The 11807-nt window shown below is 41.7% G+C and overlaps 1 protein-coding gene across 1 annotated transcript in view; it reads right to left on the reverse strand.

The window, feature by feature from the left end:
* LOC143775439 (ADAMTS-like protein 5) overlaps positions 1-10547 on the reverse strand; it is a 96511-nt gene extending 85964 nt beyond the window's left edge. The window contains exon 1 of the mRNA XM_077263573.1: positions 10143-10547. Within this exon, the coding sequence (XP_077119688.1) occupies positions 10143-10159 (17 nt within the window). The 5' untranslated portion in view covers positions 10160-10547. The remainder of the gene's footprint in view (positions 1-10142) is intronic.
* Between the last annotated feature and the right edge of the window lie 1260 nt (positions 10548-11807).

The raw sequence follows: 11807 nt of genomic DNA on the forward strand, positions 1-11807 counted from the left end.
TGGCTGTCGGCTCTCCCGAAATGTGACAGCTACATAGAAATACATGCTGTCACGCTTGGGTCAGGAGAGCCGACAGCCAGTCCGAGCATTGCATTGCGATCCTCGTCCAAGATATGCAGTCATCTCACTCTTCCCTAATTCTAAGGCTGTAATAAACATTTTAAATACCATCAATACCAAATGGAATAAGAAAGGATCTACAACTAGTAAGAAGTTTAAAAAAATGTAAAGGAATAAAAAAGTATCACTGCTTCTTGGCACATTTTACCTTGAATAACTTTGTAAAGAGTGATAGTTCAATAAGATACTCTTTGTCCAATCATTTTGTGGCACAACAGTTATGACATTAAGCTCAGCAAGTAACATTTACGTGCAACTTTAATGAGATTTATAAGCAATCGTGTACTTAAAGCTGGGGCTACACAGCGACTTTGGCCACCACACAGATCACTATGTGTTATTGTTATATCGCAGCCCAACAGAAGTGAATAGGGTTGTACTGCAATCCCAAGGGTCCTGCAAGCAAGCAAGTTGCAAAAAGTCCAACCATGCTGGAAGTTTTGCAACTTGTCGCAGTACCCTTGGGGTACTCCATGCACTTCCACTGCACTGCAATATATACAGTGCCTTGCGAAAGTATTTGGCCCTCTGGAACTTTTCATCCTTTCCCACATATCATGCTTCAAACATAAAGATACCAAATGTAAATTTTTGGTGAAGAATCAACAACAAGTGGAACACAATTGTGAAGTTGAATGAAATTTATTGGTTATTTTAAAATTTTTTGTGGAAATTCAAAAACTGAAAAATGGGGCGTGCAATATTATTCGGCCCCTTTACTTTCAGTGCAGCAAACTCACTCCAGAAATTCATTGTGGATCTCTGAATGATCCAATGTTGTCCTAAATGCCTAATGATGATAAATATAATCCACCTGTGTGTAATCAAGTCTCCGTATAAATGCACCTGCTCTGTGATAGTCTCAGGGTTCTGTTTGAAGCACAGAGAGCATCATGAAGACCAAGGAACACAACAGGCAGGTCCATGATACTGTTGTTGAAAAGTTTAAAGCCGGATTTGGATACAAAATGATTTTGAAAACTTTAAACATCCCAAGGAGCACTGTGCAAGCGATCATATTGAAATGGAAGGAGTATCATACCACTGCAAATCTACCAAGACCCGGCCATCCCTCTAAACTTTCATTTCCAACAAGGAAAAGCCTGATCAGAGATGCAGCCAAGAGGCCCATGATCACTCTGGATGAACTGCAGAGATCTACAGCTGAGGTGAGACAGTCTGTCCATAGGAACAATCAGTCGTACACTGCAAAATCTGGCCTTTATGGAAGAGTGGCAAAAAGAAAGCCATTTCTCAAAGATATCCATAAAAAGTGTTGTTTAAAGTTTGCAACAAGCCACCTGGGAGACACACCAAACAGGTGGATAAGGTGCTCTGGTCAGATGAAACCAAAATCGAACTTTTTGACAACAATGCTAAACGATATGTTTAGCGTAAAGGCAACACAACTCATCACCCTGAACACACCATTCCCACTGTCAAACATGGTGGTGGCAGCATCATGGTTTGGGCTTCCTTTTCTTCAGCAGGGACAAGGAAGATGGTTAAAATTGATGGGAAGATAGATGGCGCCAAATACAGGACCATTCTTGAAGAAAACCTGTTGGAGTCTGCAAAAGACCTGAGACTGGAACGGAGATTTGTCTTCCAACAAGACAATGATCCCAAACATAAAACAAAATCGACAATGGAATGGTTCACAAATAAACATATCAAGGTTTTAGAATGGCCAAGTCAAAGTTCAGACCTCAATCCAATCGAGAATCTGTGGAAAGAGCTGAAAACTGCTGTTCACAAACGATCTCCTTCAAACCTCACTGAGCTCGAGCTGTTTGCCAAGGAAGAATGGGCAAGAATTTCAGTCTCTCGATGTACAAAACTGATAGAGACATACCCCAAGCGACTTGCAGCTGCAATCGCAGCAAAAGGTGGCGCAACAAAGTATTAAGTTAAAGGGGCCGAATAATATTGCACGCCCCACTTTTCAGTGTTTGAATTTCCACAAAAATTTAAAATAACTAATAAATTTCGTTCAACTTCACAATTGTGTTCCACTTGTTGATTCTTCACCAAAAATTTACATTTGGTATCTTTATGTTTGAAGCATGATATGTGGGAAAAGGTTGAAAAGTTCCTGGGAGCCGAATACTTTCGCAAGGCACTGTACATGCCAATCTTTGGTCATGCAAAATGCCTCTCTTCCAAAGTCACTTGAAGCTTCAGCCTAAAATGAATATAAATATGTAATTGTTTTACCCTGGTCTAAATGTGACTGTGCTAGTTTCAAAACAGTTTTTTTTATACTTTTTTGGTTCCAATGCCTTTGAAATCCTGTGATTTGTCGCTCTCTTCTTTTTTGTGCCTTGTATACATACCTAGCTTGTCTTCTAAGGGGACGTTGCTCTATGGGCATCTTTAGGAGTATTGAATATGCACAAGAACAAAATAAAACCAGTGCCAGGTTCCGGGGAATAGCAGCATTTAGGTCAAAAGCAAATACATATTTACAGTTTGTCTTTAATCAAAGTTACAGGCCAGTTCCTACTAAAGCCCTCAAGAAACACACTTTAGAAGAGTGTCAGGAAACAATACCAAGTGAAACCTGGAGTGGCACAGAAAAAGGCATCTTATTCCTTAAAAGGTTTGGCCATGCTGAAGAATAAGACACGCTGTACTACCTTAATAGACTGGGGTACATCAATCCTAGCACAAAAAATACAAAACATAAAAGTGTAGCATTCATTTATCATCTGCTACATGGACCAGAGGGGTGTGAAAAACCTATTATCCTCCCAGACAGGATGCCAGCAGACTACTTCCTGTCACTGCCTAGGGCTAGGGCTACATGGAAGATTCATATCTGGATGTTTAGGTTGGAAGTTACATGTTTCCAATTAGGAAAAAATGCATGCGTTAGAACAATATAATTCAGTGGAATCATGCTGCATTGCCCCCAACCATGGAAAATAACCAATAAATACTGTCTCTATCAACTGCACTTTCAAATAGCCATGAAGGGTGTGAATACTTCATGGCTTCAAGAACACAAGTGTCTTTAGTGCACATCACTAAAGTCGGCTATACACATTAAATAATGCTTTAGCCAAAGGTTCGTCTGGTAGTCATCTCAGCCATCACACAAAGGAGAGCTCATGTGTTCTCAATGAGAACGCTACCTACAGAGATCCCTGCCGGTGACTCCGTGAGAACAAAGCAATCGACAGTCTGTAATCTGATTTGCCCAATAAACACCTCCCACGATCATCCAAGGACAGACATCCTTGGTGCAACCGCACAACCGCCCAACAGTTAAAAGAGCCCATTTCCACCTCCAAATCATGTGAAATTGCCATACACATTATAGTCTCGGTCAAACCCATCGATATCGGCAAGATTACAATTTTTTTTTTTTTTAAGAAAAAGATAACATGAGAAGGTATTGTAACCAAGGCTATAATAGGGAGAGTGTAACTTACATACCATGGTGATCAGACAACAGTGCAGAAAGGGTACAATCTCTAAATTGTTCGACTGTGTAAGATACTTAAGTGTGAAAACTTGTAAGAAAATCTTTGAAGGATACTGGGAGTACTTTACAGACTGCACGATGACCTAATTAGATGGAGTAAAAGACAAAATTACAGAAAAAAACAAACATTATATTATCTTTATATCATGTCTACTGCCACAAAGATGTATAGTAAATATTCTGTGCTCAAAATATCTATTGTTATCTATTCCCAAGACTATGGATACTGCTAAAGGTCCAGAAAATCCTATGCATATACTTGCAGAAAATCTTGTTAGATATAATAACATTAAATTAGAGGGCATGGAAAAACAAAAAGGACTATGCAAGTGCCCCTTAGTAATAATTACTAATTAATTTGTACTTTTCATGTTCTGCATCATTAGTCCAGATGTAACCCCTTAGCAAATGTCACTACCATTAGTCATCATTAGGCCCCTGAAGGATTGTATCCTTACAATAGAAGGGAATAAAGGACAAATTAGCCCTAGGAGATAAGACCTTGTACAACAAGGCCAATTAAGACCCCACCACTGGAAGCAAGATTTAATGTCAGCAAAATGACCTAAATTTATAGCAGAATGTTTACACTACATAAAAAGCTCATTTCCTTCAATAGAAAACACATGTTGCTCAGCAGACAATATAAGCACCTGGAGGTACAAGATATGACATGCATCTATTGACCCAAGATGTGAATGGATCCATCAGCATGAAGATGATGGAAAGAACTCATTGTGAAAGCTTCCTCCTGACATCCAACAATCAGTTTAGGCTGAGTAGAGTTGAAATTAGGTAATCCAGGTAAGAAAGGTCATTTCATAAAATATCCAGTATAGCATTTAGGCTGACAACAATGCTGTGAGGGCATGCTCACATGTTGGGTAAACATTTTTTTCCCCTGTGGAAATTCTCCTCCTTATAGTTGATTTAAAGATGCTGTGGAACTGTGCGTTTTTGTGCATTTGTTCACCCATCCACTCCAATGGAAAAGTTTAATAAATAAATACAATATGCCAACTGTGTTTAAGTCCAGAATTAAATAGTTTCTGTACTAACAAAGGCATAAAAAATGCTGCATCAAATCTGCAGATGAAAATGTATAAAAAAAGGGAAAAGCATAAAAAAATGCAATAAACAGCAGATTGCTATTGCATACTTGAGTGGCGCAGACATTCTGCAACTTCTTAAGGTGTTATACGCAAGGATAATCTTCACGAATTGGCCCCATTGTAACAATCTACATTCATGGCCGAAAGTATTGGCACACTTGAAATTGTTACAGAAAATTATTGCAATTACACGTTTTGTTATACACGTTTATTTCCTTTATTTCAACTTAATATTTGGTTGCACACCCTTTGGAATAAATAACTACAATCAATCACTTCCTATTACAATCAACAAGCTTCTTACACCTCTCAACTGGAATTTTTGACCACCCTTCTATTGTAAACTGCTCCAGGTCTCTCATATTTGAGAGATGCCTCCTCCCAACAGCAATTTTAAAATCTTTCCACAGGTGTTCAATAGGATTTAGACCTGCACTACTAAAAACGTTATACTGGTCTCATCTGTCCACAAGACGCTTTCCCAGAAAATTTTTTGGCTTACTCATGTACATTTTGGCAAACTGCAGTGTAGCCTTTTTAGGTCTCTGTATCAGCATTACAGTCCTCCTGGGTCTCCTGCCATATCATTTCATTTAATTCAAATATTGAAGGATCGTTCACACTGACACTGACGCACCCTGAGCCTGCAGGACACCTTGAATTTCTTTGGAACTTGATGGGGGCTGCTTATCCACAATCCGGACTATCCTGTGTTGGTATATTTCATCAATTTTTCTCTACCGGTCACATCCAGGGAGAATAGCTACCGTACAGTACCATGAATTGTAAACTTTTTGATTATGTTGTGCACTGTGGACAAAGGAACATAAAGAACTTTGGAGATGGACTTGTAACTTTGAGATTGTTGAAGTCCTCAGACAGTTTTCTTCTCTTTCTGTTCTCCATGCTTAGTGTGGCACACAATACAAAGATTGCGTCATTTTTTCCCCTTTTCATCTGGTTTCAGGTGTAAATTTCATATTGACCATGCCTGTTACCTGCCACCAGTGAGTTTGAATTAGTATCTGGAATGCTGGAAACAAAGTTGTTTATCCATAATTTTGGAAAAGTGCCAACAATTTTGCCCATCCCATTTTTGGGGTTTTGTGTGAGATTATGTCCAATTTGCCCTTTTTTCAGTTTAATTATGTTGTTCCAATTAACACAAAGGAAATAAATAAAGGTATAACAAAACATACTGTTTATCGAAAACGGAATAAAGCCTACAAAGAAAAGAACACAGTACACTACTTACAGTCTAATATGGCAGAGGGTCAAATATGTTTTGGGGTTATTTTACTGCCTTTGGCACTGGGTGAAGATTACCAAAGAATTTTTGGTCGCAATGTCAGAAAGCTAGGTTTGCATCCCAGATTATTGGTCGTCCGGCAGGACAGTTATATCAACTATTGCTGAATTAGTCTATCTATTTAAAGAAAGAGTTGGGAAGATCGATTCGCGGGTCTCAGGTTCATCGGCCATATCAGTGCACTGTGATAAGTCTGTGAATCTCTTATTTTCTGGGATCATTGATGTGGCTTTTGAGTAGCCTGGCTGACATGATGTCACCTGTGCATAACGCAACAATGATGACATTTCTCCCGCCTGGCTAATCAAAAGCCACCCTGGGGTTCCTGAAAGGTAAGAGATTCGCAGAGCTCTCATCCATTGACCAGAGACTGCTAACCTAGCCGATGGACCAGAGTCCTGCAAATGATCTGTCCAACGCTAATTAAAGAGTAACTAAATTTTGAATATCATTTTTCATATTTGGCAGGCATTTTAATTATCTGCAGATCAGTAGGGCTCCAGGTCCTGAGACCCCCCACTGATCACACAACAGACTCCCAGAAGTGCGCTGCTTAGCAGACAGGAGCGCACATCCATAGCAGGGAAGGAATTCAAAAGAAAGGATGTGCTACGTAGCCTGTGTTTTCTATTGAATCCATACTCCAGTCTGTGTGCGCGCTCAGACAGGAACTCTGCTAGATATCCAGTTCTGGAGGTCTGTTGAGTGATCAGCGTGGCTCTCAGGATCCAGAACTCACCAATTTCCAAGACATTAAACTGCCTGACAAATATGAAAAATCATATTCAAATTATAATTACCCTTTAAAGTTATCTGCAGGAACTAAATAGGAGGGCACCATGATTAGGTCAACAATTGATTGGTATTTAATAGCTAATTCAAAGTAGACTGTCAATTTTACAGCTCTTTTTATGCTCTAAATGTATTGTTTATTGCCAATTTTTATTCTAAATTAAGTTATAGGAAAAGGTCAGTTTCCTTACAGTCTTTTAAAAGATGTTTCTAAAACGTGCATAGGCAAATCACTACTAATGTATAAGATCAGTGCTATGATGCTCCCTCCTGTGGGATGTGAAAACATTGCAAGGTCGAAGCAAAAAGCAAAAATTGTCTAAATTCAGATAAGCGCTGAACTTATCGGACTACTCATTACTGCAACTTGTGGCTATAGATGGCTGTGTGTGTAAATGTGTGCTCATCCACATGACGGACGGATGCAGGGGCTACCTGCTAATTACATGCACTAGTCGGGTCCATGTGGAAAATTGCCCATGTGCACTAGCAAAGGCTCCAATTCATCTTACTGGAAAAAGACGTGTGGCGTGGCGAACGCCTCTCATCAGGCACATCATGATTGTCTAAGTCCTACACACCACCTCATCAATACTGGCGAGAAAATCGCAGGTCTTGATGAATCTGAGCCATAGGCTACAAGTGCTCTGTGTGCGGACTTTTGAAGAGATTGACAGCAAGAGCATGACCTGCCGCACAGTCAAAAAAGAGGTCTATTACAGTATATTCACAAGCTCATCTTATCCACACAAGTCATCAGCCCACATGGACATTTTTTTTTTGAAATAGCATTGGATGGGTAGGAGAGTGGACTGGTGCTTAGAGGTTGGTGCCATGAAGGTCTAACCATGGCATCCAGAAACCTCACACAGTCCAGAACTATAGTGCTCATCATATCATGAGCTACAAACATACAACAGCATCTGGATAACAGAACGAGATGATATTGAAAACATTAAACTATTTATCAACTTTAAAAAACCCCACACATTTACAGACAATAAATCTATTAAAACCCCACAGACTTATTAAAGACTTTTCATGACATTGCACCCAACCTAAATGTATTAGGTGCTCCATTATATAAGAATTTACAGTTGCTAATAAAACTTAAAATCTGACAGTGCCAAGTAACAAGAGAGCTCCTGAATAACGATATACGAGTGTGCTCCATTATCCTCCCGCTTGTTGATGTGGGTCAGAATAACAGACAGCCACGGTGACTTATAGCTCGTTGCTCTTGGCACAGCAGCCAACTCGTAATGACACCCTATACCCAGGTAATCTCCGTAAATCCCTGAATAATGCACATGGCATCTAGTACAGAGACGTGCAGCTGTCACTTGATTCATTCATTCCTGATTTTCCATGTCCAACCTCGGTAAATGAGGGTATTATTACAAAACATGTGCCTGACCATTAGCAAATCCGGCTAATTAACCTCTTCTCTGCCAGTGATTTTCCAATGACGATACAGTAGGCTTCCATGTGAGTATGAGGAAATGATACTTTACTGTAACATTTTGGCACTACAGCTGCACATTACGTGATGGACATACGTTACTTTTTTACCATCTTTAACTACAGTACTTTTTATAGTGCGATATTTGCAATCCTTAGCTATACACAAGAGTCACATGTGCTACTTTCCAGAGATATTCATGCTACTGTGGTTTTGCAAAGCTGCTTTTTATGATTTATATTTAGAAAATGTAATGAGAATCTCAGCACTTGCTCTACAGGATTGTTAATAACTTATAACTTCTAGGTTGCTAGGGGTCCTACTGCTGAGACCCCCAACGACCGTCAGAAAGGGAGACTTTTTTGTCACCTACTGAAATGGAACGCCAAAGAAAATGCTCAATTGACTCTTCATTCATTCTCTTTGGGACTGACCGAGAGTGCAGAGTACCGTGCTGAGATGTCCCTGGCAGTCCCATAAAGATGTGGAGTGCCACGCCATTCGCATGAAGGGGCATATGGATTACATCTGAAATTGGGATTTGGGCATATACGGAGCCATTGGCTGTAATGACGCAGATGGAGTCAGCGTGTGCTCTGTAGGACATCATTTTTGGCTGTGTCTACTTGAGAAGAACTCCAAGAGGCAGTTGACCATGTCTTGCAGCCCGCCTCAAAAAATAGAAGCCAAACAAAGATTTTTTAAAAAAAGAGATGCAAGTTAAATAACGGAAAAGGCGCAAACATAAAATTCACCATTAGAAGCACTTTTGCTAAAAAAAAGGCTCAAAGTAAATATCTTTCACCTGTAAAAACAGCATGGCAACAATGCACCGCAAAGCAGCAACGCACAGTAAAACGGACTGCGGCTTTTGACGCGTTTTATCCTCCTTGGCCAAAAGTGACTTCTTTAGGTTAGGCTCACATTTACACAGCGCATTCTGCTGGACGTATATGTTTGAATTGCAAAAAATGGTATTCAGATGTTAATGGAGGTGCACCCATAAACCATAATGGGCAACACGTAGTGTAAAAAAATGATCTTTTCACTATGTTTTGCCTGGATCATGTTGATTTGTGGGGAAAAACATAATTGACCAAAAGGTGACGTGTTTTTAATGAATTCAGAAGGGGTGAAAAAAGGTTTATTCCTCTGGACACCTCCTCAGAGTTGATGCCAAAATGGAGCGGGATGGGCCTGTTCTGTTGGAACCAGTAAAACTAGATGGAAAAAATGATTCTATTTGAGTAAAAAACGTATAAAGATGGATGTACAATATGTATTTAATGTACCTGTATGTGTTTAAATTTGTAGGCTGATGCCTGGCGGACTTTTCCATACGTTTTAATGTATACGTCCAACGCTTAAGTCTGCAGACGTATAAATGTGAAGCTAGCCTTACAGACAGGAAACATGCTGTATAGCGAGGTCCGGTGTAAGAAGTACGGTGCCTAATCTGACAGCAGGCACCAGCAATGCCCATCATTCATGGGATCATGTAAGACAGGTACACAGATGTCATATTTCTGTAAACTATGCAAACTTCCAACATGTGCACAAACTACAACACATCTTTTATCAGGATAGATAAAGTGATACAGAAATGCCGCACACAATATCTTCCATCACATCTGCAGAGCTTCCACTCTCAGGCACACCATGAGCTCAGCACACCCATGTAACTGCTGTCTCCCAGGTGCATGCCTCTGGGGTGAAGGAGCAGAATAAATTAGTAGCATTTATTGGCTGCACCATGATTTCCAGGGCATTATGACATGTACAGGGCATGCTGATACATTGTTGCACACCGTGACAATGAAGTTGGTGGTGGGACATTTAGAATGGACATGGTCTTACCTGCAGCTAGGAAGCATCCTCCTGCCTGGTGGTGGTGCAGGGGTTAAATCACATGAAACCAGCTCTAATGGAGGAGTGCCGAGGGGTGGCCGGTCCCAGGAGGCAGCTATGCTCCACCACGAGTGGTCAGGGCAGTGTCAGGGTGGCTCCATGCTCTGCAGTGCTCCGGAGGACTGGCACAGCCATGCTCGGGCAGGCAGGGTGCCTCCTCTAGCCCATGGCTCCGAGCTCCAGCTAAGCCCAGGCTCCTTGTAATAACAGAGGCAGACAAGTCCGAGGCAGTGAGAGGAGAGGAATGCCGGAGAAGTGCACCAGCAGGCTGAGCTCAGCAGCTCTGCCCTCAGCAGCTCTGCCCTCCTGCTCCTCTCACACCCTCTCCCTGTCACTCTCCGAGGTGTCGGGCTGTGTGCACAGGCTGCTTCCTGCTCACCAGGCTGGGGGGACTCACCTGAGGGGGGACTCCACTCCCAAAACACGGGGTACCCCCACGTGATGACGTAGAGTGCAGTAAAGACCTAGGGACTTTCCATTGCATCCATACAATATATCACCTGTGCGTTCATTTCTAAAGTTCTTTTATTTTTTTATTATTTTATATTGTTAAAGAAACATACTTATAAATAACTCATGACTGGACAGAGGGAGGCATGGGCAGAATACTGGTGGGCCGTGGACGTGTAAGTGGCGTTGGAGGGAACATGGACAGAGAAGCATACCAAAAACATCCAGCAATCCTATGCGGTGGTAGGACATGCACCAAAACGCTTATTCAGGTGTGTACTCTGTGCAGAAAGCAAAAAAAAGAGCACTCACCGTCCAAATGAATTCTTAGTCTTTATTGTGGCATTAAAATAACAGCAGGGTCCCACAGGGAGAACAGTAGTGTCAGGAGTCTCTTGGACGGTGAGTGCTCTTTTTTTTGCTTTCTGCACATCGTATTGGACTTTTGCTTTTTTCAATGAGCACCCGATTCCAATGAACTGGCGTGTTTAACGCATAGCAAGCTTTGTATACCCTATACTAGTGATTCAGCCAGCTGTTCAGTGAGGACTTTTTTTCCTTTTGGTTTGGTTCAGGTGTGTACTCTACTGCAGCTTGTGCTTTGCATTCAGATTCCTCGTCATGCAGGTGGTATACAGGTTAATAACATTTATGTTTCGCATGCAGGGTCGTATTTGCCACTAGGCACTTGAGGGCACGTGCCTAGGGCGCCAGGATGCGGGGGGCGCACTTGAGCAAGGTTTTTTTAGTTTTTTTTTATAAAGTCCGGGGTCAAGCGCCCGCCCCCCAGGTAATAGCCCGGCTGGAGCGGTTCGCTCGCACAGAGGATGAGGGTGCCCTACTGCTGGAAGCTGATGTTGAGGGGCCTGGAGGAATGGGTGACCCGCAGAGGCAGCGGCGAGGAGGTGATGGCGATCTCAGTGAAGTGGAGGAGCAGAGGTCCCCGGCGAGGGTGGAGGAGGCGCATGGAACTGAAACTCTAACACCTGCTGTCAGACCAGTGCAGGCTGGTGCCTCTGTGGATGTGGCGCCGACAGCCTTGGAGGAACCAACACTGCAGAATATCTTTTCTGTTGTGATATACTGTAAATCTGCTCTGGCTGCATTAAATCTGCGGGTGGATGACTTAAAAGTTGAAATGATGTCCCTTAACTCTGCCATGCG

This window comes from Ranitomeya variabilis, chromosome 5 (genome assembly GCF_051348905.1).
Source record: "Ranitomeya variabilis isolate aRanVar5 chromosome 5, aRanVar5.hap1, whole genome shotgun sequence".
Taxonomy (NCBI): Eukaryota; Metazoa; Chordata; class Amphibia; order Anura; family Dendrobatidae; genus Ranitomeya; species Ranitomeya variabilis.